Raw genomic sequence first — 27,157 nt, 5'->3', positions numbered from 1 at the left:
TGGACTGGACTGTCGGACATAAAGTGATACTTGTGAGGAGTGTGCCTCTTAGCTCAAGTAGATACAAGAGACTAAATGGGCAGCTTCTGTCTGGAGGTGAGATGGGAAGGCAGAGAGTGTTAGGAGCTGGTTGAATGGACATGGGGAATCAGGGGTGCAAAGGAGGATTGCGCTGTCACAGTATGGGGACAGCAATTAGGGTCACATAACAAGGTATGTATAAATTTTTGTATGGGAGACTAACTTGAAATGTAAACTTCATTTAAACTATAACAATAAACAAAAAAATAAATACAAAACATAAAAAAATTGTGCCATTCATTAAAGTGTCAAGCATCGTAATGTGTTTATGTACATTATCTCATTCAATTCTCACAACCTTCTAAAGAATGGCCTACTATATTTCCATTTGACAGAGAATGCCGAAGCCCAGAGAGGTTAAGTAACTTGTCTCGTACATGTAATAAGTGGTGCAGTCCATTTTCAAACCCAGGCCTGACTGACTCCAGACTTTATGCTGTTAATCACTACATTATTCTGGGATAATTCTTCCTTGAGGGGTGGGGGAAGACTGTGATGGGGGGAAGGAAAAGAGCTTATAGGCGATGGGGGAGACACATTTTATCTGCTTCCAATTTTGACCAGGACTAGTCTAGTAATAGTTCTCAACATCATCACCCCAAATGACTCCTCTGGTCCACATGCCATTGCAGGGCCACCAGATGGGTTTTCTCTGCACATCTCCAGGGAACACCATTCACGTAGACTACAATGGCTGTGGCCGTGTCATTGGTTATCGCTAACTAATGAAGGAGAAAGCATGGAAGGAAACTAACGTTTACTAAACACTCAAATGCCAGATACTTTATATATTTCATTTAATTTAATCTTCACAATAACCCCAGGAGATAGTCATTTTCCCCAATTTATAGTTGAGCAAACTGAGATTTTAAATAAAAAATAGAAGCATCAGGCAGTAACTCCTTGGACTCCATCCTTTCTCCCTATACCCTCTTCTCACTGACTAAATTTATTTGAATCCACTACTATCCTCTCTTCTTCTTTCTAGTGGAAGTGAAGGAAGTATCTCTTCTTATAGGGGACCAATGGCTCTGCATCCAGTGGTGTGCTCATAAATGTTTAGTAACCAGCTCTCTGGGAAAAAATAAGAAGACTCTGATTTGTAGTGTTTACCGATTTCCATAGTATAAACATCCCTGCATGGCTGATTTCAAGTTACCAGCATGACGTTACTGAACGTGGAGTTAGGAAGAGACGTCCAGTAGCACACCATTATATATTATTGCACTTCCACTATACAGATACAATAGGTGTAAATAACTTCAAGAGCACAGATAACAGTAAAATGTAAAATATTTAGGAAGTGATGAGCTTTGTATAGTTATTATCTTTGTTTTAAACATAATTTACTTAGTTGTAAGTTTATACAATTTAATTTTTAATAACTGCTATGCTTAACAACCAGCTCATGAAATTCCCGAAAATTTAACAGCCAGCTGTAGCAAGCTAAGTATGAGCCACCTCCAGCACACCCTTGTCTGCATCCCAATAATTCCCGATTTCTTGTATTTTTTAAAAAATTTCATTTTTACCATTCCCAAAGCCAACTCTTCAGACAAAGATTAGACTGGACTATGGGACATAAAATGATACTCGTGAAGGGAGTACTTCTTAGCTCAAGTAGATACATGAGACTAAATGGGCAGCTCCTGTCCGGAGGCGAGATGAGAAGGCAAAAAGGGACAGGAGCTGGTTGAATGGACACAGGAAATCCAAGGTGGAAAGGAGGAATGGGCTGTCACATTAAAGGGAGAGCAGCTATACACACATAGCAACCTGTGTATAAATTTGTTTATGAGAAACTGACTTGAACTGTAAACTTCCACTTAAAGCACAAAAAAAAAAAAATTTTGTTTTTAAAATCAAATGTGTTCTTGCGCAGAGTTTTAAAAGTCAAATAGTTCTACAATGATTGATATAAAAACCCTCTTTTTCCAATTTTCTGATCATCAGAAGCAGCCATTTCAATTCTTTTAACCAATTCTTTTGGCATTTAACTCCATAACTCTAAATTACATTCTTCTTGATTTTTCAGTTTTGGATATTATCTATTGACTTTTCCTTATGGGAGATAATGATAAGCTCTACTTCATTCCCTACCCTTCCCCACAACTACACACATACACATTTCCCATCCCTCCAGGCTTCCCATATGGTTATATTCTAATTCTGGTTAGATCAGTAAATGTAAATGTTATTCACTGATCAAATAAGTAATATACTATGATTACTCTTCCTTTCCTTTACAATATTTTGTTTTTTCCTGAAGTTAATAGTTGTCCTTTTTTTATTTGTTTGGTTTCCCAAGTATATACCCTCAGACTCTCTCTCAGTTAGGCAAATCTCTCATATTCAAACGCATTAGATTTACTATTATTTCACCTTCTTAAGAAGTCTCTTGTGGAGCCATGTGACCTGCTCCAATTTGGATCTGTTTCTCCAGGTCTGCTCCATGGCTACTATTTTGGGATTTACCTTCCCCGTAATTTTAGGGATCCCCTCCACCTCTCTTGGGTTGGATCCCCCGTTTCTTGGATGCTGTGTTCATCTTCGTTTATACTCTTGTTTTGGTGAGGCAATATCCTCCAGAGTTTCCTGAGAAAGACATATGGGAGGTAAAATTTCTCTAATCTTACATGCCTGAAAATATCTTTATTCAACCCTCACACTCAACTGATAGTATGGCAGTGTTTGTTAGAATTCCAGGTAGGAAACTATTTCTCTCACAAGTTTAAAGGCGTTGCTTTATTGCCTTCTAGCTTCCAGTGTTACAGCTGAGAAGTCAGGAGCCATTCTGATCTCAAACCTTCGTGTAAAATTGGTGTCTCCTCTCAGAACACTTATAGGGGCTTTTCTTTGTCCCCAGTATTCTAAAGTATCACATTGAAACTGGTTTTTGCTTTACTATTGGGAGAGTTCCTTAACTTTAAATTCAAATCTTTGTATTGAGGTGTTTTTTTTTTAGATGGAATTCACATAAGATTAACCATTTTAAAGTGTACAATTCAGTGGCATTTAGTACATGCACAATGTTGTACAACCACCACCTCCATCTAGTTCCAAAACATTTTCATCACCCCAGCAGAAAACCCTGTGCCTATGAAGCAGTCAGTCCCTATTCTCCTCTCCTCCCAGCCCCTAGCAACCATCAATATGCATTCTGTTGCTATGGATTTCCCTATTCTGGACACTTCATATTAATGAAATCGTACAATATGTGGCCTTTAGTGTCTGGCTTTTCTCACTTAGCATAATGTTTTCAAGGTTCATCCACAATGTAGCATGCATCAATATGAATGTGAACACAATATCTTATTTCATGAATATAATATCTTTTCTTATCTCTTATTAATGATAGTTTTAAGGTTTCTACTTTCAGATAGACTATTTCCTTCAAGTTTTTTTTTTTTCTGCTTGATTATGCCTTGTCTTTCATGTTAGAAGCTTTCCTCAGATGTTTGGTGATGCTTGTTTGTCTGCTCTTATTTGAGTAGGGCACTAAAAACTCAGATTGGAAGCTCTGTGTACTTGGATGGGGCTAGCTGACCACAAACAAGTCCTGGTGGCGCAGTGGTTAAGTGCTCAGCTGCTAACCAAAAGGTCAGCAGATCAAACCACCAGCAGATCTGCCGGAGAAAAGACCTGTGTCCTGGCCCCATAAAGATAACAGCCTGGGAAACCCTATGGGGTGGTTCTACTCTGTTATATAGGATCACTATGAGTAGGAACTGACTCAACCGCACCCAACAACAGCAGCTGACTACAGGCTTTCCTGTCTGGCTGGGCCATTAGTAGGAAGGCTCCCATCCCCCACATCAGTATTTTGAAGTCTTTTCTCCTTGCTGGTCAAATTCACCAGAGAAGTGTCTTCTAAATTTCCTGAAGGGTGCAACCCTCGCTCCCAGCATTCCGAGTACCTGGTGGGGAAAAAAGGCAAGGGTCTCCATATTCAGTATATAAACTTTTGCTTATTTCCTTGTTTTCGGTACAGTACCCTAGCCCTTAAAAAAAAAAAAAAACATTGCCGTCGAGTCAATTCCGACTCATAGTGACCCTACAGGGCAAAGCAGAACTGCCCTATAGGGTTTCCAAGGCGTGGCTCATGGATTCGAACCACCAACCTTTTGGTTAGCAGCTGTCTTAGTCATCTAGTGCTGCTATAACAGGAATACCGTAAGTGGATGGCTTTAACAAACAGAAATTTATTCTCTCACAGTCCAGTAGGCTACAAGTCCAAATTCAGGGCATCAGCTCCAGGAGAAGGCTTTCTCTGTTGGCTCTGGAGGAAGGTCCTTGTGATGCATCAGTCTTTCCTTGGTCTGGGAGCATCTCAGTGTAGGAACCTCAGGTCCAAAGGATGCACTCTGCTCCTGGCACTGCTTTCTTGGTGGTGTGAGGTTCCCATGTGTCTCTGCTTGCTTCTCTCTTTTATATCTCAAAAGAGATTGGTTTAAGATACTATCTAATCTTGTAGACCTCATCAGTACAACTGCCGCTAATTCATCTTACTACATCATAGTGATAGAGTTTACAACACATAAGGAAATCACATCAGATTACAAAATGGTACACTATCATTCAATACTGAGAATCACGACCCACCAAAGTTGACAGATATTTTGGGGGAACACAATTCAATCCATGACAGCAGCCAAACGTTTAACCACTGCACCAGCTGTGCCTTATGTCTTCCAGTTGAGAGAACTTTTGTTTTACCCTCTCCGGAGAAAAAAATCTCAGGTCTTGTGCCCAAGTGAAGGAGAGGCAGTTGCCTGACTGCAGCAGGGAAGGGATCTGGTGTTCTAATTGCTACTTAAATAGATTTTCAACCAATTCCTTCACCTTCACCCCTCACTTCTAAAAGCAGCCTGTTGCTGTCAATTCCTGAGTTCTGGGGGGTCCCATGGTATAAACTGGTTCGCTTCTTAGTTCTCCTCAAGGCCAGTTTAGGATTCATATCTGCTAAGTCAACTACTACTCATTTATAAGTTTTCCACCTGACAAAAATGTGCTGCCATTTTCTCTGATCTCTCTTTATCATTGAAGGTTTATGATTTTAAATAATCTCTTTACTGTTATATTAGTGAAGTTTGAGGGGGGAGCAGAGAGTAAGACAGATGTAAGCTACCATTTTTAGTCAGAAGTTCTCCTACATGTATCTTCATTCTCTCTCTCTCTCAAATGGTTCCTTCTCTCTTAACTCCTTCCCATCTCAAACAACAACAAAACTTGGAAGGGAAAGAATTTATCTTATCTCTGTATATGTGATACTGGAGGGATGGAGAGAGGGAAAGAGATTCAGATTTGGCTGCTCCAAAGCCCAGACTCTATTATACCACTCTGCCTCCATGAAGTAGATAAACAAACATCAAAATAGTACTCACCACTCCAAAAAATGAATGACTGGAAAGCAACATGACAATGCATATGAAAATGTTTAAAATCTCTGATGTAGTAAGTAGTACCACTCTCATGATTTTTTTCTTCTTCTAAATATTATTTATTTTGTTGTTGTTGAGAATATACACAGCAAAACATACACCAATTCAACAGTTTCTACATGTACAATTTAGGGACACTGATTACATTATTTGTGTTGTGCAACCATTCTCACTCTCCTTTTCTGAGCTGTTCCTCCCTCATTAACATAAACTCACTGCCTCCTAAGGTTCCTATCTAATCTTTCAGTTGCTGTTGTCAATTTGATCCCATATAGATAGCTCTTAAAAAAGCATAAAGCTCAAGGCAAACTTTTTCTACTAGTTAAGCAAAACTATTGTTCAGTTTCAAGATGACTTCAGGGGATATTTCTGGTTTAAGATTTAAAGATTATCTCAGGGTAACAGTTTCAGGGGTTCACTCACCCTCCATGGCTCCAGAAATTCTAGAGTCCATGAGAATTTGAAATTCTGTTCTGCATTTCCCCCTTCTGATCAGGATTCTTCTATGAAATCTTTGATCAAAATGTTCAGTAACGGTAGCTGGGCACCATCCAGTTCTTCTGGTCTCATGGCAAAGGAGGCAGTTGTTCATGGAGGCAATTAGCCACACATTCTATGTCCTCCTTCCCTACTCTCCTTCCTCTGTTGCTTCAGGTTACTAGAGATCAATTGTTGTGCCTTGGATGGCCACTTGCAAGCTTTTAAGACCCCAGGTACTATGCAATGAACTAGGTGGTAGAACAGAAGCACTAAACATGTTATTAGGCCAGTGAACTGGGATGTCCCATGAAACCATGACCCTAAACCTCCAAGCAAAGAAACCAAATCCCATGAAGTGTTTGTTTGTACATAAGCAGCCTCAGCATCTACTCTGTTGCTGTTGTTGTTACTGTAAATATATCCATCACACAACGTTTGCCAACTCAACTTTTTACAGGTGTACACTCTCAAGATTTTGTCCTAAGGATATAATTCAACAGAATGAAGTGGCAATGTGGACTTTCATTTATGAGAAAATAGTAGGCTAAATATTCTGGAAAACCCTCCCACTACAAAAACCATAGAAATTCTAGACAAAATACAAAAACATCTTTTAAAAAACACAGTAGAGCTTGTAAGAAAGAAAATCCTCATGAGTGGAAAATAAAGAGGGAGCAATGGGAAGTGACTGATGCCCTGACCACATCTGTCATTACCAGCAACCTGAAATCTTGGGTTTTAATTGCCTCATGCATGAGAGGCAAGACCTTGTGCTCAGTGACAACAGAGCATTGGAAGTGAGACCTCTGCACAAAGCTGGGACTCTCAGAAAACAAATGAGGGAGGAACAAATTGGAAAAGGAGGGTGAGGATGGTTGGAATGGTTGCACAACTTGAAGAATAATCAATGTCACTGAATTGTACATGTAGAAATTGTTGAATTGGTGTAGGTTTTGCTGTGTATATTCTAAGCAACATCAACAAAAAAAAAGAAAAAAGAAATGGAGATAGAAGAGAGAGAATGTGATAGTCAATATTCTTCAGTAAAATTTAAGAGCACAAAAAACAAAGAGAAAATTTTAAAAGTTGTCAGGAAAGAGAGATCACCTTAAAGAAATAACTAGACTGACAGCAGTAGCCCGAAGAAAGTGGAGAAATACTTCAGATTGCTGAGAAAAACAATTTTCAATTAGAATTTGATACTTAACTAAATCATGTATTTAAGAAGAAGGATAAAATGAAGACATTTTCAGAAAACCAAAAACTGAAAGTTACTACCAACAGACTATAATTAAAGGAGCTTTTAAGAGTATGCATGAGGATAAAAAGAAATGTTCCCAGAAGGAAAATCTGAGATTTATAAAACAATAAAAAAAAAAAAACCGTGCTAAAATATTGGATAACAATACCTTGTAAGATAAAAAGGATGATGACTGGCATTCTAAGGCCTTTGGACAGTCTGGGAAGAGAGTGGAGCTACTGATTAACTTTAGACTTTAAGTACCCAAAAACCAAACCCACTGACATCAAGTCAATTCTGACTCATGGCGACCACATGTATTACAGAGTAGAACTGCTCCGCAGCATTTTCTTGGCTGTAATTTTTATGGAAGCAGATTGCCAGGACTTCCTTCTGTGGCACTGCTGGGTGAGTTCAGACTGCCAACCTTTAGGTTATCAGTCCAGTACAAACTGCTTGCGCCACACAGGGACCTCAAGTTCATGCATTAAAAATTTAAGAGTAACAACTAAGAAGAGAAATAGACTGTATAAGTTCCAAAACAATGGAGGACAAAAAGTGGAATCAATGGAACAGTCTGGAAGAAAACAGGAAAGGGGGAAAAACAGAAAAATCAGGACAAGTAGCACAAAATAAAACGGTAAAAATAATTCCAAATATATCAATAATTAATTAAAATTACAATAAAATGTAAATGGATTCAACTCACCAGTTAAAAGAAAGATATCCTCAGATTGGACTGAAACAAAACAAAACAAATCCAGATATCTGCTATATCCTAGAGAAAACCTAAAACACAAAGACATGGTATATCAGAATAATTAATGTTAGTGCTATAACAAACAACCCCCGAGATCTCTGCGACTTAATAAAGTTTATTGCTTGCTCACATCATAGGTACATCAGGTCCAGCCACTGCCCTGGCTGTCTTTCTTCCAATCAGTGACATAGGAATCTGGGATCCTTCAATCCTGGTTCCACCAACTCAGAGTTCGTTGCCTTAAGCCGTGTGAACAGGGGAGAGAGAAAGCATAGAAGACTATGCACGACATTTTGGGGACCAAGCCTAGAAGTGATATACATCACTTCTGCCCACATTTCTCTGGCCAGAACTCAGCTCATGTGGGCCCAACCACCATAATTATAAGAAAAGCTGGGAAATATAGTCCTGTGTTCCCAGGAAGAGGAAATGGAATTAGTGAGCATCTAGCCAGTCTCTGGCACATGAAAACATTGAAAATAAAAATGGAAAAAGATACACCAGGCAAACACTAACTAGAACAAATCTAAAGTAGCTATGTTCATATTGGACAAAATAGTCAAGGCAAAACGCATTATTAGAAATAAAGATAGTAACTACATAAAGGTAACAGATTTAATTCATCTGGAAGATATGCTAATTCTGAAATAGAATATATACCTAATAATATCTTCAAATAACATAGAGCAAATATTGACAGAATTAGGAGAAACACACACATTTCTCACTAACTGATAAGACAAATAAAAAATTAGTACCACACTGAAAATATAAACAATATAATTAACAAGCTTGATCAAAAGGACATGTATAGAACCTTGTACTCAACTATACAGAATGTATATTTTTCTCAAGCATGAAACAAATATTTATGAAAACTAGCCATGTACTTGGCTATAAAGCAAGTCACAACAAGTTTCACAGAATCACTATCATACAGATCATGTTCTCTGATTAGAGTGCAATTAGGTTAAAAGTAAGTAACAGAAAGATAACCAAAACAAAGAAGACTGTGTATGAAGATGTTCACTCTGGTGTTACTTACCTATAGTGGTGAAAAATGAGAAACACAAATATCCAATAATATAGGCATGATCAAATAAATGTGCTATCGTGTGGCCATTAAAAATAATTTTTGTTCCTCAAAAAGTTAAACATAAAATTATCCCATGACCTAGCAATTCCACTCCTAGGTATATACCCAAGACTTCAAAGCAGGCACTCAAATAGTTACTTGTATGCCAATGTTCATTGTAGCATTATTCATAATAGCTAAAAGGCAGAAACAACCAAAATGTCCATCAACATAAACAAAATGTGGTCTATACATAGAATGGAATATTACTCAGCCATAAAATGAAATGAAGTTCTAATACATGCTATGCCATGGATGAACTTTAAAAACATTATGTTAAACAAAATGTTGGACACAAAAGGACAAAAACTGTATTATCCCACATATGTGAAATATCTAGAATAGGCAAATGCAAACAGACAAAATTATATTATTGGTTACCAGGGGCCGGAGAGAGGGGAAAAAAGGGAGTTAATGCTTAATGGGTACTGAATTTCTCTTTGGGGTGATATAAAAACTTCTGGAAATGGATAGTGGTGATGGTCGCACAACACTGTGAATGTAATAATGTCACTAAATTGTACACTTAAAACGGTTAAAATAGCAAATTTTATGTTATATATATTTTACCACAATAAAATGTACAAAATATTTTTAATAATTTATTTTTTGTTGTTGAGAATATACACAGCAAAACATACACCAATTCAACAGTTTCTACATGTATAATTCAGTGACATCGATTATATCTTCAAGTTGTGCACAAAATATTATTTTTAAATGGACTATGTTTAAGATATAATACTAAGTGAAATTTTAGATCTATGATTACATCTATGGTGAAAAATATGCATGCATTTAGACAGATTGGAAAGGTATAAGCAAACGAAAAGGGTTGTTACATTACGATAGGATTATGTGTAATTCTACTTTTTAAAGGATTTTCTGTGATGTGGTTACATTGTTTAATCTGAGCTAAAAGAACCAGTAGAAGATATGATCTCTGTGTGGCAGCAGATGCTAGTTGTGCCTTAATACCCATTATCCCTTTCTTTTATAATAATAAAATTTTAATTTGGTACAAAACCACCTTAAATAAGAGTACATTTCCCAGTCTCCCTTATAGGTAGGTCTTACAATGAACTATAACCCATGAAATATGGAAAGTGGGTACCCTTAAAGGTAAAGAATGTGTCATTCTTCTGTCCCTTTCCTCCATCCTGCTATCTGAAATGTTATTTAGCTTTGTTATTGCATGTACTCCAGGTGGACTGAATTTGATATGCATTTGATTGGATGAGGGACTGCTTTCCAATTTAATAAATGAATATGTGTGACTTATGAAGAGAAATACATGTTTTTATATTCAACTAGTGTCTAGTACAAGCTGGAAAAATGATGGGATTATCCATCCTTTTTAGATATCAAATGAGGACATATTAATATTAAAGAGTGCACGTTTATGTTAAATACAGTCTAGTGGGAATCATACACATTTACTCCAATATTCTTTATCATTTAGGAGAATATTTTAGCAGTGGATGAGATTTTTTTATAGGCTTCTCTGCCTGAGTTAAATCAGCAATCAAGCTACACATTTTAAATGTTAAACAAAATGGAAAATTGTATTTTTAAAGTTCAATAAATAATTGCATTTGGTTAAATTATCACAACCTCTGGTAAGGTTTGATATGGTCCAATAGCCTGGATCATACACATAAAGAAAATCAATACTTTGTGCTATATCAGGAATGAGAACATATCAATTCAAAATGAAATTGATAACTATTATTCAAAACAGCCTTTCCACTTGAAAAATATCCAAAGGACAATATTAAAGCAGATGCAACATTCTGCCCCAGGTGCTTACAATGTTCAGTAATGATTTGGTATGCTATGTCATTCCCACCACAGCAACAAATTCATTATTATTTTTATTATAATTCAGTAAAGGTCATTCACAAGCTGATCTGTAAAAACAACATGCAACTAAAAAACAGACACTGGAGGCTGACTGAACAGCAGCCTTTGATTCTGTGAATTCTAATATTTATGCTGAGCATGGCTTGTTTAGTTATTTTAAATGAAAGAAAATAAAAATTTAATAAAAGTTCCAGGGACTGATTTATTCATCATTTCTTGAACAAAATTGTACACTGCTAGTTCGAGGGCATCTAATTGAAATAATTTATTCAGATTAAAATTCTGTCTGTAAAAGATACATGCAACTATGGTAATACAAAAAGTCTTAAAAATCTGTTACACATTCGGTTATGAGAACATACTAGGGTTTGTTTATATTTGATTTCCTGATCATTTGTAGACAGACAAGTAGATTGTTAAACAACTTTGTTATTCTGTCAATTAGCCATGCCTTAAGATGATGGAGAATTATCAAAACATAATTTTTCAGACCAGGCAAATAATTCCTTTTCTTCTTTTCTCCATTCCTCATCTGACATGGATTCTTGAACTCTCACAATGTCGAAAGATGGTGTGGAGACGATGATCTCCTGCTTCTTTGTATGTGGTGTGCCTGTTTTTGGTTCCTAGGTAGAATTAAAAACAAAAGTGAAAAGTGTTTTATATTTGGTTATTACTACTTCATATTTTTATGTTTGACTGTTCATAACTTAGCCTCATCCCAAAAAATGTATAGCAGATTTTCTTAAATTACAAAGCAATATATGAATCCATGTCATTGTAAACAGTTCTACAACGTAGAAATATACTGAGGCAGACTTTACATAGTATAGCATTTAATAAATTTAGATAGAAATTACTTCCATTTTGAGAAAAGCACCATCAGAGATGTGCCGAATTAACAGTGTCAACATAAAGAGACTTTTTTTTTTAATCTTCTAAGGTTTTTTTTTTAATTATTTATTTATTTTTTGGCTAAATCATGCTGATGTGGAGCTAAAATAGCTGGTATTTATCAAAATAGCTAATAACATTGTTTAAGCATTTTAAAAATGTGTTACCAAAATGAAAGTAGCTTATACCATCCAAGGTATGTACTAAAGGTGGTTTTCATCCTTAAACCTGCAGATTAGGAAAATTCTACCTATGGAAGCAGGATTGTTCAGTAATTGTACTTACAGGCAGTTTGAATATTTTCTAAAACAACAAAGTCAGTACAAGTTAAACTTACGGTCACTGTCACCAGAGAAGCCTTTTTTTCTTTCTCCACCTTATAAGCTTTTCTCATTTTTTCAACTTTAATTTGAGCTTTTTTGGATCGACGACCCAGATGTTTCACTGGACTTTGTTTTTTGTAGGGCCGATACAAAGGTGTGATAGTTAAGGAGGGTGAAGGGGACCTAGAAAATATTTGTATTATAGGCAGAAAAAATCACACAAAATAAAATTTAAATGTAAGACAAGTTCCATATTTTATTAAAGCATTCTCTAGCAAATATAATAGACCTCAGTACTTGGAACAATGCACTTAAGCTTTTAGACCAAAGCTATCACTTCTGTTTGAGCTACTTAGCATAATTCCTTATCTGCCACTTATGAAGGTATACAGATGATGCTGCTGACAACAACAATGGTGGTGACAATTATAAAACCTGATATCAATTTAAAATCAGCTTTCCTGGAAAATATTGTATAGTAGACATTTGAATCTTTTTTTTTTTTAACACCACATACTAACATAAAAAAGTATTTAAATTTCATATTGGCTGAAAAAACAAGCCATTTTTTATCAGTGTTGGGATCAGACATAGTTGGTATCATGTCCACATCCCCTTGGCTTTACCAGTGCAATGCACATAGGCCCAACTTCCATTGCCAGCATCTGCATCACTCAGCCTGAGAACTTTCTTTGAAAACAAGAGCCCATGTGCAGGGAAGGCCAAAAGTGCCCAAGAATGCCTGTCTTCCTTCCTAACCAACCCTTAACTAATGACTGCTGGCTGTTGGTGTAAAAATACCCCAACTCCCTTGCCCCTTGCAGGATAACTCTTGAGTTGCACGTTCTACACGTGCTGGCATTCCCCGGAGGGATTAAGCTCCAGTTACTCACAGTGGTAACCTGCTTGATAACACACCCTGTTTTGGCTGCCATCCCTTCCCTGTTTCATTTCTCCACCCCCCATCAGCGTTTCCTGGGATCACCTCCCAAATAAACACTCAAATCCTTGTCTCAGGGTTTGCTTCAGGGAGATCCCAAACTAAGACTGCATTCAAAAAAGCATCTATGAAAGTACTTTTTCCTCTTCAATTGAATTAAAATCTGGCTACTCATTTGGCTCTTAAGTGACTTATTCTTGAATAACCAGTAGCATGAATCCAAATAGTGGTGAGCCTGGGGTTATAAATGCTGGCAGAGAAAATGACATCACTTATTTGACCTTGGTGGTAATAGGATCAAGTTATATATTCAGTTCTTATATGGATGAGTTAGAGAAAATCTATTTCATCATGACAGACTGTACCCTAAACCAGGCCATCTGTCTGGCAAATGTATAGCCTTGATCATAAATGAGCTAAATTATGTTATTGGGTCAGCATCACTCATCTCTACTGTTGGAAAAAAAAGCAGTGTGGTTTTTGCCTGACAGTGGGTCATCAGTGTCCTCTTCATGGACTAAAGGAGTATTTTTCCTTTCAAATATGAGTGCATGAAAACAGATTACCAACAGATCTTCTTTAGTCTTATTATCTCTTTTTCGTAAGAGAGAAAGCTTTGTTAATCAGATGGGCTAGGTGAGACTTGGTAATGGAAAAAAAAAGGAATATAATTAGAGGAGTCATCCTCTGTCCATGTTGTTTCAGATCATAATACAGTCTGTTTTGCTACAATGTACATTTCTATAATGTGAATTAGCTCGCATGCTATTGGTAAAGAAAGGAATAATGTCGGTGTAATTCACATACGATTTATCCTAGGCAAGGGGAGCCAGAATAGCAAGAGCAGAATTATAACCTTCCACAGAAAAGGAAAAAGCCCTTAGCTCCATGCTGCATGGGCAATAGGAGCCCTTTTGGCTGTATTTATGAAAATGAAAACTAGCACCTGCACCTAGGTCTCTCTCCCCAGAGGGGCACAACTCCCCACCCTTCCTCATCTCATTTCACCCCACTGCCTTGGGCGGCTCTGGGTTCCTGGCACGTTACATTGCTTCTCATGTCCACTTACAAGGCAACCACACTGGCCCAGGGCTCCACTTCCATCAGCATTGTCTCGGTGCTCACCACTAGCTCTAATTAAAGAGTTGCCAGCATTTCCACTCTATTGTTGCATATCTTTTATATTTGCTGTGGCAGCCTCCAGCCATACTAAGCTGCGTGTCTGGTGGTCCAAGTTATCTCCCCAGATACCAGTTGTTCTTTTTGTTAGTGCTCTGTTTACAAAGTTGCATAAGTTTTGAGCAGTTTGCCTCAACCCTATTTTTCCCATATGCCTTATTATCTTTAGTGAGCTATTTGGCAGAATGTGAACATTTTCAGGAATGCCTCTAATAGTGTAACCTTGATGAAGGATCACTTCTTTTTTTATTGTACTTTAGATGAAGGTTTACAGAACTAGCTTCTCATTAAACAATTAGTACACATACTGTTTTGTGACATTGGTTACCAGCCCCAGGACTTGTCAACACTCCCTTCTCGACCTTGGGTTCCCTATTACCAGCTTTCCTGTCCCCTCCTGCCTTCTTGTCCTTACCCCTGGGCTGGTGTGCCCCTTTTGTCTCATTTTGTTTTATGGGCCTGTCTAATCTTTGGCTGAAGGGTGAACCTCAGGAGTGACTTCATTACTGAGCTAAAAGGGTGACCGGGGGCCATACTCTCAGGGTTTCTCCAGTCTCTGTCAAGCCAGTAAGTCTGGTCTTATTTTATGAGTTAGAATTTTGTTCTACATTTTTCTCTAGCTCTGTCTGGGACATTCTATTGTGATCCCTGTCAGAGCAGTCAGTGGTGGTAGCCAGGCAGCATCTAGTTGTTCTGGACTCAGTCTGGTGGAGGCCGTAGTAGTTGTGGCCCATTAGTCCTTTGGACTAATCTTTTCCTTGTATTTTTGGTTTTCTTCATTCTCCCTTGCTCCCAAGGGGGTAAGATCAGTGGAGTATCTTAGATGGCCGCTCACAAGCTTTTAAGACCCTAGACACTACTCACCAAAGTAGGACGTAGAACATTTTCTTTACAAGCTATGTTATGCCTATTGAGCTAGATATTCCCCAAGACCATGGTCCCCACAGCCCTCAGCCTAGTAATTCGGTCCCTTGGGGAGTTTGGATGTGTCTATGGAGCTTCCATGACCTTTCCTTGGACAAGTTGTGCTGCCTTCCCCAGGATGAAGGATCACTTTTACCTAACTTCAGAAACAATCTGTAGCTGGTGCTGACGCATCTCCTCTGTTTTTGGTCTTTGTGATAGATACTTCATTTCTTTTTGTAGACGGCTTGAGATTACCCCAGACTCTGCATAATCAACTATATCATATATCATCATTGCCTTAGGAAAGTTTTCGAGGGTTAATCTTCTCCAATGGTTATTTCTGCCACCAGAATATGCAGGAATCTCATCCATTAGACTGGTATACTGTATGGAAAAAACAATTAGGAATGATTGGCTACGGGTGCTCTAAAATGTTTTTAGACACATTTCCCAAGGTTCTACTCAAATGTCACTTAATCCCAAAAGCATTCCTTAATCCCATCTCTGAACTTAACTGGTTATCTCTCTTCCATGACTCTTATTACTGACTTATTCAATGTTTTAGTTATCTGTGTATGTTGTATCTCCCCTTCTTCCTGTCTCTGAATGTCACACAGTATCATGCACATAATACCACACTCACCCACTATTTATTTAATGCATAAACATTTTTTACGGCAAATATAAGTGAGATAAATTAAACTCAGTATGAGCCTGAAAATTAATGATTATAGTTAAGTGTTCAGCATACCTGGTAGTGCTTGTCCATGACATGCTTGGGTTGACAAGAAATTTGCACAAGTGTTTTTAGAAACAATGAGTTCATCTCTGGTGCTAAGTGGTGTATTTCACTACTTTCATTTGGAATATTGTAGAAATCCCACTTTTTTTTTCAATTTAAAATGTTATCAAATTAGGAATTTAAAAAATACAAATCTATATAATCAATTCAACACTATAAATGTTCATTTAAGAGACAGGAATAGAGCAGGAGGAGTTACAATGCTAGGAAGTGAAATAACAGCTAGGCTTTTAGGGTATACTACACACGAACATACACACATACAGGCAGTCCTTGCTTTGCACCATTTTGGCATGCACAAATTTCAATTACCACCATTTTTTCAAATAATGGAAGGATCCCTGGTGGTGCAACAGTTAAGTGCTCGGCTGCTAATGGAAAGGTCAGCAGTTTGAACCCACCCAGCAGCTCTACGTGAGAAAAGACCTGGTGATCTGCTCCTATAAAGATTACAGCCTAGGAAACCCTATGGGGCAGTTCTACTCTGTCCTATAGGGTCGCTATGAGTCAGAATTGACTCGACAGCACACAACAACAACAACAGTCAAATAATACTGGTCCTCCAACAACACGGTTCAAATTTCAGTTATCATAGTATATTAACTGTGAGTAATTACATAAAGTACAAACTTTGTCACTAGCTCTTCAGTCCACAGATTACTATGTAAATAACAGATGCACATCATGATTAGTGACAAATCATGTCACTTCTTTCAAAGTCTGTCAGTGACTGGTCACTGAGCATCTGTTATTCAGTTCACACACAGACAGCAAAGCGTGTAGTTATGTTGCCTCCTTGTCTCCCAGGGTTAAACCCACATGACATTTTACAAAAATGGATAATCAAAAGAGAGAAATGGCCGGCAAAGAAATGAAAAATGACAATGCTGACATGAAATTCAAATTCAACATAAACGGAGTTCTAGAAGAAACAGGTGACCGTGGAAATGTTGACACTGCCATCATTTAAAAGACTGTAGCTACATAGCCAGAAAAACTTGGTGAAGGAGAATTTATCAACATAAATGAGGGAAGTGGCTGTGATGAAAGGGATGAGGCTATCCCAGAGGTAGTGATACCAGCAAAAAAACTTCACATTAAAGGAACTCAGAGATATTTCACAACATCTAAAGTGCAAAGGATAAAATGTTAGAAGCTAATCCAAACTTAGAAAGGAGTATGACAATTTACCAAGGCATAGAAAAGATGATTGCTCTATATCGTAAGTCGTATGACAAGAAGAAGGCAAGCACTGTTCAAACTATGTTTTTCCTTCTTTTTCTTCTAGCTTAAATTTTTTTATTGTGGTAAAATACAAAACTACTTTTGTTAAGTTTTTTTTACAGCTTTACTGAGATTTACGTACCATAGACTTAACCCATTTAAAGTGTACAATTCAATGATTTTTAGTATATTCAAAGTTGGTAAGTTTTTAAAAAAGAAAACACTTTCTCAATGTTTCTAATCTTTTTTTTAACAAAGAGAAGTTTATTTCCTTACAGTAAAGTAAGCTAAAGTCCAAATTCAGGGTGTCAGCTCCAGGGGAAGGCTGTCTCTCGGCCTTCTCATCAGTGTTCCCCCAGGCTAGGGGCTTCTCGGCGCAGAGACCCCGGTCCAAAGGACGAGCTCTGCTCCCAGCACGGCTTTCTTGATGGTATGAGGTCCCCTATTCTCTGCTTGCTTCCCTTTCCTTTTATCTCTTGTAAGGTAAAAGGTGGTGCAGGCCACACCCTAGGGAAACTCCCTTTACATTGGATCAGGGATGTGACCTGGGTAAGGGTGGTGTTACAGTCCTACCCTAATCCTCTTTAACATAAAATTACAATCACAAAATGGAGGCCAACCACACAATTCTGGGAATCATGGCCCAGCCAAATTGATACACACATTTTTTGGGGGACATAACTGAAACCATGACATTCCACCCTTTGGCCCCCAAAAAATCACATCCTTGCAGCATGGAAAACATATTCACCCCATCATATCATAGCAAAAGTCTTAACTCCAAGTCCAAAATCTAAAAATTCCTCTTCATCTGTGAAATCTAGAATACAAGTTATCTGATTCCAAAGGTACAATGGCAGAACAGACACAAGCTAGACATTTCCATTACAAATGGGAGAAACTAGACGAAAAGAAGTGATAACAGGCACCAAGCAAGCCAGCAGAACACATTACATTAGCCCTCAAGGCTTTGAAAATAATCCTCTGCTCTCTGAGACAATTTACACAATAGCCCTGCCCTCCAGACTCCAGGTATTGGCCACAGTCTCTGGATTTTGAGTGGAGGCCTCTCGGCCCTGGGCTTCAGCTCTGCCTTCCAGGCCCACTGGGACAGCAACTCTGCTCCCTTGACTTTAGGTGCACCATACTCCTAGTCCATCGGAGTGACAATTCCACCCTTAGAAACACCAGAGGGTATGGCTCCACCCTTTGAAACCCGAGGGTCACAGCCGTACCTTTTGAGACTGAGGCAGCTCGGCTTCTTGTGTCCCTTGTCTCTTCAGCTTCTGCTTCTGTTTCCTGTGGCCTCTTGGCCCTCGGGCCTCATGCCCACATCTGCCCTGCTGGGGCAAGTGTTCCAAAGCTCTGTAGCTCCACCAATAAGTTCCTGGAGGCACCCCACTCCATCAGGAAGCCTCCTACACACAGGCACTCAGCTCCCTTGCTCCGTGGGTTGGCAAGCCTAGCTCCACCGGTAAGTGCCCGGAGGCACCCCACTCCGCCAGGAAGCCTCCCGCTCACTGGCACTCAGCTCTCTTGCTCCGTGGGTTGGCTCCAGTGCCATCTCGCACTGGTCTCCTGGTTCTGCTGCTGTAGGTTCTCTGCTGCTGTAGGTTCTCTGCTGCTGCTGGTCCTCTGTCACTGCTGCACGTCTATCCATTCACAGTTTTAAAACCCCTTCCACATTTTACGTATCTGTTAGAGCAGCACCTCACTCTCTTGGTACCAAATTCTGTCTTAGTCATCTAGTGCTGCTATAACAGAAATACCACAAGTGGATGGTTTTAACAAAGAGAAGTTTATTTCCTTACAGTAAAGTAAGCTAAATTCCAAATTCAGGGTGTCAACTCCAGGGGAAGGCTTTCTCTATCTCGGCCTTCTCAGTAGTGTTCCCCCGGACTAGGAGCTTCTCTGCACGGGACCCCAGTCCAAAGGACGTGCTCTGCTCCTGGTACTGCTTTCCTGATGGTATGAGGTCCCCTCCCAATGTTTCTAATGTTTTAAATTGCAGTGTATTAAATGTAAGTTTTACTTTTTTTAAATTTTCCTACTCATTTATAACACACAGTAAGAGAGTTTTTAATGTTTTGACAAAACTTTTTAAAGGTCATGGAACAATTGCATTTTTCCCATTGATTATTACAATTGCTTTGCATGGTTTTAGCTTGCATGGTCATTTTTAAGGTCCTGCACTATGATACAAAGTGAGGACTGCCTATATATTCTATTTCCTGAGAGTGGAGTAGCAAAATGGGTAAACATCTCAGAACTGTCAGTGATCTGCTGTGCCACTTACTAGCTGCTGACCCTGGGCAAGTATTTTTAAACCTTGTTAAGACTCATTTTTCTCATCTGTAAAAAGGGTCACATGACTTACAGATTTGAAGATTAAAGAAGATCACATGCATATGAAGAGCTAAAAACAGTGTCACGCCCATATAAGGGTTCAATAAAAGTCAGCTATCATATCTCTCTTCCAATATGTCTATCTGGGAACTGCTCTCTTTGACACCGATCCTTGACCTTTTCACAGTCTGAAAATATCTGACCCATGCCCTCAGAAAAGATAGTTGGCGTCCAAGTCCTACTGATTTCCTGGTTAAATTTCCTACTCCCATAGGGAATTCCCTTCTTTTAAGGTTCTAAAAGAAAGAAAACACAATTGGGAATCTTTAAGGCACTGCATTAATTTCATGTTTCACACTGAAGCAACTGAGCGAATAGTTATGGCCGTATATTATTATTATGAGCTAGAATTTTGGGATCCCTTGTTTCTTTATAACTGGTAAAGTGGGGGTAATAATATTATGTACCTCTTAGGGTTATGTGAGAATAAAAGGAGTTAGTGTTACATAAGCGTTTGCTATCATTATTATTCCGGCATAAAGCACTCGGCACTGCTATCCATCCAGTTATGCAAAACAGAAACCTAGGAGCCATGCCGGACACTTTCCTTTAACTTACCTCCCATTCTGTCACGAAGGCCCACTGCTTTTATTCTCTAATTATCTCCTGTATCTTCCAGCCTCACGGCTCTAAACCAAGCTACCACCATTCTCCTAGAACACTTCATAAGCCTCCAAGCTAGTAGAGGGCTCTTGCTGCTGTCTAATTCATTCTCTACACTGCAGCCAGAGGGATCTTTTCATTCATTAGATTAGATCACCTCATTTCTTGAAACACTGCACTGGCTTCTTATTGCACACGGAATAAAGAAAAAATAAACACTTTATTGTTGTCTAAAGGCATGATGGATCTCTTACCACCCCTCCAACCTGTCTGCATACCACACTCCTCCGTGCTCTCTCTTCTTCAGCCCCACAGACCTGCTTGCGGGTCGTGGCATCTCCTCCTGCCACAGAGCCTTTGCCTGTTCACCCCCAGACCTCAGCCCAGCCAGTATTGCTTCAGGGAGGCTATGACATATATTGTTGATTGCCTGCCCAAGAGCCGTTCCCCACTTCTCCCTTGCTTACAGAACCCTGATTTTTTTTTTTTTCGGTATACTCAGGGAAGAAGGGCATCAGCACATGAACCATGATTGTTCTAAGGCAATTTTGGGAAATGATCCCATTTTCCTTTATCAGTGATTGGTTTAGGGGGAGCATGTATTCCAGTCCTAGCCAATGGGAAAGTCTGTTGGGGGCTTCTGGGAAAGACTTTCTTTCTTGAGATAAAGAAAGAGACATGCTAGGACTTCCCTTATTCCTGCCTTTGAATGTAGTTGCATGATAATGTGACAGTCATCTTATTACCATGTACTTGTATGAGAATGTGATAGTCATCTTACTGAAGTCAAGAGAACTGTAGAGAAGCTACCCAGAACTCTGACGTCCCTGAGCTGCTAAATTAGCTAGCCCAAGGAACCACGTATCTGGGGACTTCTTACGTGGAACAACAGATGTCCCTTATTGTTTAAGCCTCTTGCAGTTGAGAATATTCTATTCCTTGTAGTGGAAAGCATCCAAATGATAATATAATCCTTCTTCCCTTACTAGGTCGAATCCCTGTTATAAACTCCCTAAGTACAATGTATTTATTTTTTATATTGAGATAAAATTCACATAACATAAAGTCACTATTTTAACCATTTTAACGTGTATAATTCGGTAGTTTTTAGTATATTCACAGTATTGTGCAACCATTACCACTATCTAATTCCAGAATATTTCCATCATCCCCAAAAGAAACCTTGTACCTGTTAGCAGTTACACCCCACTATCCACTTCACCCTAGCCCCTGGCAACCACTAATCTACTTTCTATCTCTAGGTATGATGGATGAACTGCCTCATTGGGTTTCCAAAGCTTTAAATCTTTAAGGAAGCAGACTGCCACATCTTTTCAAGGTTCATCCATGTCGTAGTATGTTTAGTACTTCACTCTTTTTTATGGACAAATAATATTCCATTGCATAGATACACCGCATTTTGTTTATCCATTCATCAAACCCGCAAATTCACTGAATTTCTGATTTTTATATTTATTTGCATGACATCTGTCTCTTAAACTAGACTCTAATCTCCATGAGAGCAGAGATCACGTAATTTTGTTCCTCACTGTATTTCTAGCATCTACAAAAACATCTGGGACATAGTAGATACTCAATAAAAATTTGCTTAGTGACTAAATGTGTAAACATAATATATCATATTTATTTCAATTTGCCTTATTCCACAAGGGATTTCAAGCAGCTACTAGTTTTATATAAAGGATGCAATAATTTTCTAAATAGGATCTTTAATAATTGAAGAATATAGTACATAGATGTCTCTGTTTCCTTTATTTAGAATTTACATCAATCTAAGTAATAGTAGGAACACTGAAAGTAAAACCTGAAGATCTAGGTATGTCAATCCCAATTCTGCTACTTACTATGAACTTGGGCAAGTCGTTTAATCTCTGTGACTTCAGTTTTCTCATATATGCACTGGGAATAATAAAACCTATCTCATACAGTTCTTGTGAGGATTAAACGTAACAAATATGTGTGAAAGCACTTTATATGTAGTTAAGTATTATAGAAATGGAATAGTGTTATACAGTAAATTAAAAGCAGTGCAGGGAAAGTATTTCTTCAATAAGTTTCACAGAATTTTTAGAAATAATAAAAGAAGTTCTGTGTCACAGTATGGGGAGAGCAATTAGGGTCACATAACAATGTATGTATAAATTTTTGTATGGGAGACTAACTTGAAATGTAAACTTCATTTAAACTACAATGATAAACAAAAGAAAAAAGAAAAAAAATATGAAGGCATAAAGATTGAAAAGCCAAAAAAAAGAAGTTCTGTATTTCTGTCAGACACTAAGAAGCACCTTGAAAATATGGCTTGGCAAAAGTTGCTGCATGTGTGTGGGCCAATAAAAATGTCCCAGGTAAGAAAAGGAAACCCTGGTGGCATAGTAGTTAAGTGCTACGGCTACTAACCAAAAGGTCAGCAGTTTGTATCTACCAGGCACCCCCTGGAAACCCTATGGGGCAGTTCTACTCTGTCCTATAGGGTCGCTACGAGTTGGAACTGACTAGACGGCAACGGGTACGGAATGGTAGGTAAGAAAAAATGCTTTGGGACAGAATTAATTTAGTTATCATGAAATTAAACCTGTGCAACATTTCCCAATATCTAACTGTTCTTACTTGATTCCCAGTCTTGACCTCCATTTTGTTTCAAGTCTTTTGCTACGTCCTTGCTCAGTTCCTGGAGTTCACTTACAGGCTAATGTTATCAGCTGTGGATACACTGCTAGTTGCTTAGCTGACGTTCCCCTTCTTGAAAGAATATCGCCCAACAAAATATTTGTTTACTCAGCCTTCTCTGCAGCTAGGGGTAGACACTTGATATAGTTCTGGCCAATGAAATGTAGATGGAAGTTCACAGGGAGGGTGCTCCTTCCTAAAGAAGAAGGTAAAACTTTTTGTCCTTCTCCCTCCTTCTTGCTTAGAACATGAATATGAAGCTACAAGGGACAAGTATCAGGATGAAAGCTACCCACTTTGGAGGGCTAAATGGTGAGATGGACAGAGCCCTGGGTCCCTAATGACATTGCTGAATCTCTGTACCAGCCCCAACTACCTACCTCTAGACTTCTTCATGAGCAAGAAAAAATAAATCCTATTGTGTAAGCCTGTATTACTTGAGTTTTCTGTCTTCCAGATGAACACGTTCCTAACTAAGACACCAGCACCTGTGAACTTCTTTTTACATTGTATCTTGGATCCAGTGCTAAACCTGTCAACCTCATGAATAGTATCACTTTGCCTAAACTCTCATTTTCATCTTTTGTCATATCTATTTTGGGTCAAGTATAACATTTCCTTAAAGTCTTCTCATGTTACAAAAAAAGCACTGTGACTTATTCTAAAAAATGTATCATCCAGCAGCATTATTGGATTAAAAGATTATACACCATGACCAAGTGGGATTTGTCCCAAGAATGCAAGGGTGGTTCAATATATGAAAATCAGTCAATGGAATACACTACATTAATAGAATGAAGGGAAAAAAACCCACATGATCATTTCAACTGATACAGAAAAAACTATTTGACAAAAGCCAACACCTTTTCATGATAAAAACACTCAGTAACGTTGGGATAGAAAATAATTTCCTCAACATGATAAATGGCATTTATGAAAAACCCACAGCTAACATCATAGTCAATGATGAAAGACTTAAAGCTTTCCCCCTAAAATCACAAATAAAGACAAGAATGCCTGCTTTCACTATTGATATTCAATATTGTACTGGAAGTCCTAGCCAAGGCAATCAGGTAAGAAAAAGAAATAAAAGGCATCCAAATTGGAAATGAAGTAAAATTATCTCTTTTCACAGATGACATGATTCTATATAAATTCCAAATAATCCACCAAAAACAAAAACCACCACTAGGGCTAATAAACAAATGCAACAAAATTGCAGGATACAAGATCAAAACACAAAAAGCAATTGTATTTCTATATACTAGCAATGAATAATCTGAAAACAACATTAAGAAAACAACTCCATTTACTATAGCATCAAAAATAATACTTAAGAAAAAAATTTAACCAAGGAGGTGCAAGACTTGTGCACTGAAAACTACAAAACCCTGCTGAAAGAAATCAAATGGAAAGATATCCCATTATCACAAACTGAAAGAATTAACACTGTTAAGATGGCAATACTCCACAAATTGATCTACAGATTCAATGTAATCCCCATCAAATCCCAACGGCCTTTTTTGAAGAAATGGAAAAGCTGATGAAATGCAAAGAATTCCAAATAGCCAAAACAATCTTGAAAAAGACGAACAAAGTTGTAGGACTCATACTTCCTGATTTCAAAACTTACTACAAAGCTACAGTAATCAAAACAGTATGGTACTGGCATATGAACAGACACATAGATCAATGGAATAAAATTGAGAATCCAGAAATAAACCCATACATTTATGGGCAATTGATTTTAGACAAGAGTACCAAGACCATTCAATGGGGAAAGGATAGTCTCTTCAACAAATGGTGCTGCGACAACTGGATAACCATGTGCAAAAGAATGAAGTTGGATCCTTAACTCACACCATATACAAAATCTTACTCAAAATGGTTCAAAGACCTAAAATCTAAGGGCCAAAACTGCAAAACTCTTAGAAGAAAACATAGGGATAAATCTTCATGATCTTGGATTTGGCAATGGTTACTTAGATATGACACCTAAAGCACAAGCAACAAAAGAAAAAATAGATAAATTGGACTTCATAAACGTTAAATATTTTTGTGTATCAAAGGACACTATCAAGAAGGTGAAAAGACAACCCATAGAATGGGGGAAAGTATTTGCAAACCATATATCTGATAAGGGTCTAGTATCCAGAATATATGAAGAACTCTAAAAAAAAAAAAAAACCCACGGCTGTTGAGTTGATTCTGATTCATAGCAACCCCACAGGATTTCCAAGGCTATAAATTTCTATGGAAGCAGACTGCCACATCTTTCTCCCATGGAGCCACCGGTGGTTTCGAACCACCAACCTTTCGGTTTCAAGTCGAGCGCTTTAACCACTGCGCAACCAGGGCTCCTTAAAGAACTCTTACAACTCAATAAAAAGACAAACAACCCAATTAAAAAAACGGATAAAGACAGATAATCACAAGTATTAGTGAGGATGTGGAGATATTAGAATTCTCATACATTATGAATAGGAATGTAAAATGGTACAGTTGCTGTGGAAAACAATTTGGCAGTTCCTTAAAATGTTAAACATAGAGTTACCATATGACCCAGCAACTTCACTTCTAGGCACATACCCAAAATAATTAAAAACAGTTGCTCAAACAAAAACTTGTATGTGAATGTTCATAGCAGTACCATTCACAACAGCCAAAAGGTAGAGACAACCCAATATACCACATCAACGGATGTCCATCAACAGGTGAATGGATAAAGAAAATGTGGTATATCATTCGGCCATAAAAAGAAATGGAGTACTAATACACACTACAACATGGATGAACCTTGAAAACATTTTGCTAAGTGAAAAAAGCCAGGCACAAAATTCCACATATTCTATGATTCCATTTATATGAAATACCCAGAATAGGCAAATCCATAGAAACAGAAAATAGATTAGTGGTTGACAGGGCTGGGGTGAGGGGAGAATGGGGAATGACTGCTTAATGTGTACAAGGTTTCCTTTTGGGGTGATGAAAATGTTCTGGAACTAGATGGTGGTGATGGTTGCACAATACTGTGAATGTACTTAAAGTGAATTGCACACTTTAAAATAGTTAAAATGGTACATTTATGTTGTATTTTACCACAATAAAAAAAAAGTAGGATTATTTCTTCTTGGAGGACAGGGTCAGGAAGGCTTTTTGTTTGTTTGTTCATTTTCAACATCTAAATCTAAATTCCTTACTTGCATGTAATCTTTCATTGTGACAATATCTATTACATCAGTTACTTTGAACTTCTGAAAAAGATGTTCATCTTCCAACACTTGGCCAATAAATTTCCTTTTCCCCATTATTTTGCAAGCATCAACCACTGCCTATAAAGAGAATAGAAAACAGATTTTAGAAATAGTAGTATAATAGCAATAATTAACAGCACACACCTTACATGATTTTTCTGACAAATATATCAAATATTGTTCCCTTTTTTCTAGGAGTTTGCTATTGAATAATATTTACAAAGAAAAGATTATACAGAGATTTTTAAACCACTTAAAATTCGTTTCTACAGCCATATCTACATGGTTTAAAAATGCTGCAGATGAATAGCTGAGTTCACAATCTTTAGGAAACCATAGTTAAAAAAATCTGAGTTTTTTTCCCCCTTAAAATCATTTTTTTTCTTTAAAAAACAAGGCAACCCTATAACGTTATTTGTATTGTCAATGCAGAAAAAACTTATCTGGTGATTAAATAGGTTGCCCTTGGAACTGCAACAAAAGGTGTTACTAGGACTAACTGTTTTTTGTGTTAGTTAATACATTGCTCCCAAGTGAAAACAGATGTGAAGTCTCTAGTAGGTTTCAGATCGCTTAGGCCTCCCTCTCCTTCAGACTTCATTCTCAGTAGCCAAAGAGTATCAGAGTTTTTTTTTTTTTCCTTCTGCCAAATGTCAACATTTTGTACTCAAGAAAAACACCTGAGAGGGCAGAGATAGAAGAATCACAGAAAATACGAAGGCTTAAATCCTGTCTGCCTCTATCTGCACCATACCCTTCCACAGATACCAATCCTGTGCTAAAAGCTGTATACAGACTGAGACTCAACTACTCCCCACCCCCTTGCCCACTCCCTGTAAGTATGTGTTGATTCTTCTAACACGTATTTATATTATGTATCTGTGCTTCTGGCCTATGTGGAGGGAGCCTGGCAAAGATGAAAATTCGAGTATCTT

General features: G+C 38.0%; 1 protein-coding gene across 1 annotated transcript in view; it reads right to left on the bottom strand.

The window, feature by feature from the left end:
- Positions 1-10,939: 10,939 nt before the first annotated feature.
- Positions 10,940-27,157, bottom strand: part of CUNHXorf58 (chromosome unknown CXorf58 homolog) — a 32,734-nt gene continuing 16,516 nt past the window's right edge. Inside the window, exons 5-8 of the mRNA XM_023737303.1 lie at positions 26,169-26,300; positions 15,397-15,626; positions 12,232-12,400; positions 10,940-11,626 (exon numbers count right to left, since the gene is read on the bottom strand). Of these exons, the coding sequence (XP_023593071.1) occupies positions 11,453-11,626; positions 12,232-12,400; positions 15,397-15,626; positions 26,169-26,300 (705 nt within the window). The 3' untranslated portion in view covers positions 10,940-11,452. The remainder of the gene's footprint in view (positions 11,627-12,231; positions 12,401-15,396; positions 15,627-26,168; positions 26,301-27,157) is intronic.

The sequence above is a fragment of the Trichechus manatus genome, unplaced genomic scaffold (assembly GCF_000243295.1).
Source record: "Trichechus manatus latirostris isolate Lorelei unplaced genomic scaffold, TriManLat1.0 scaffold00100, whole genome shotgun sequence".
Classification (NCBI taxonomy): Eukaryota; Metazoa; Chordata; class Mammalia; order Sirenia; family Trichechidae; genus Trichechus; species Trichechus manatus.
Note: the sequence above shows the minus strand (reverse complement) of the source record. Positions and strands in the feature narration are given on the sequence as shown.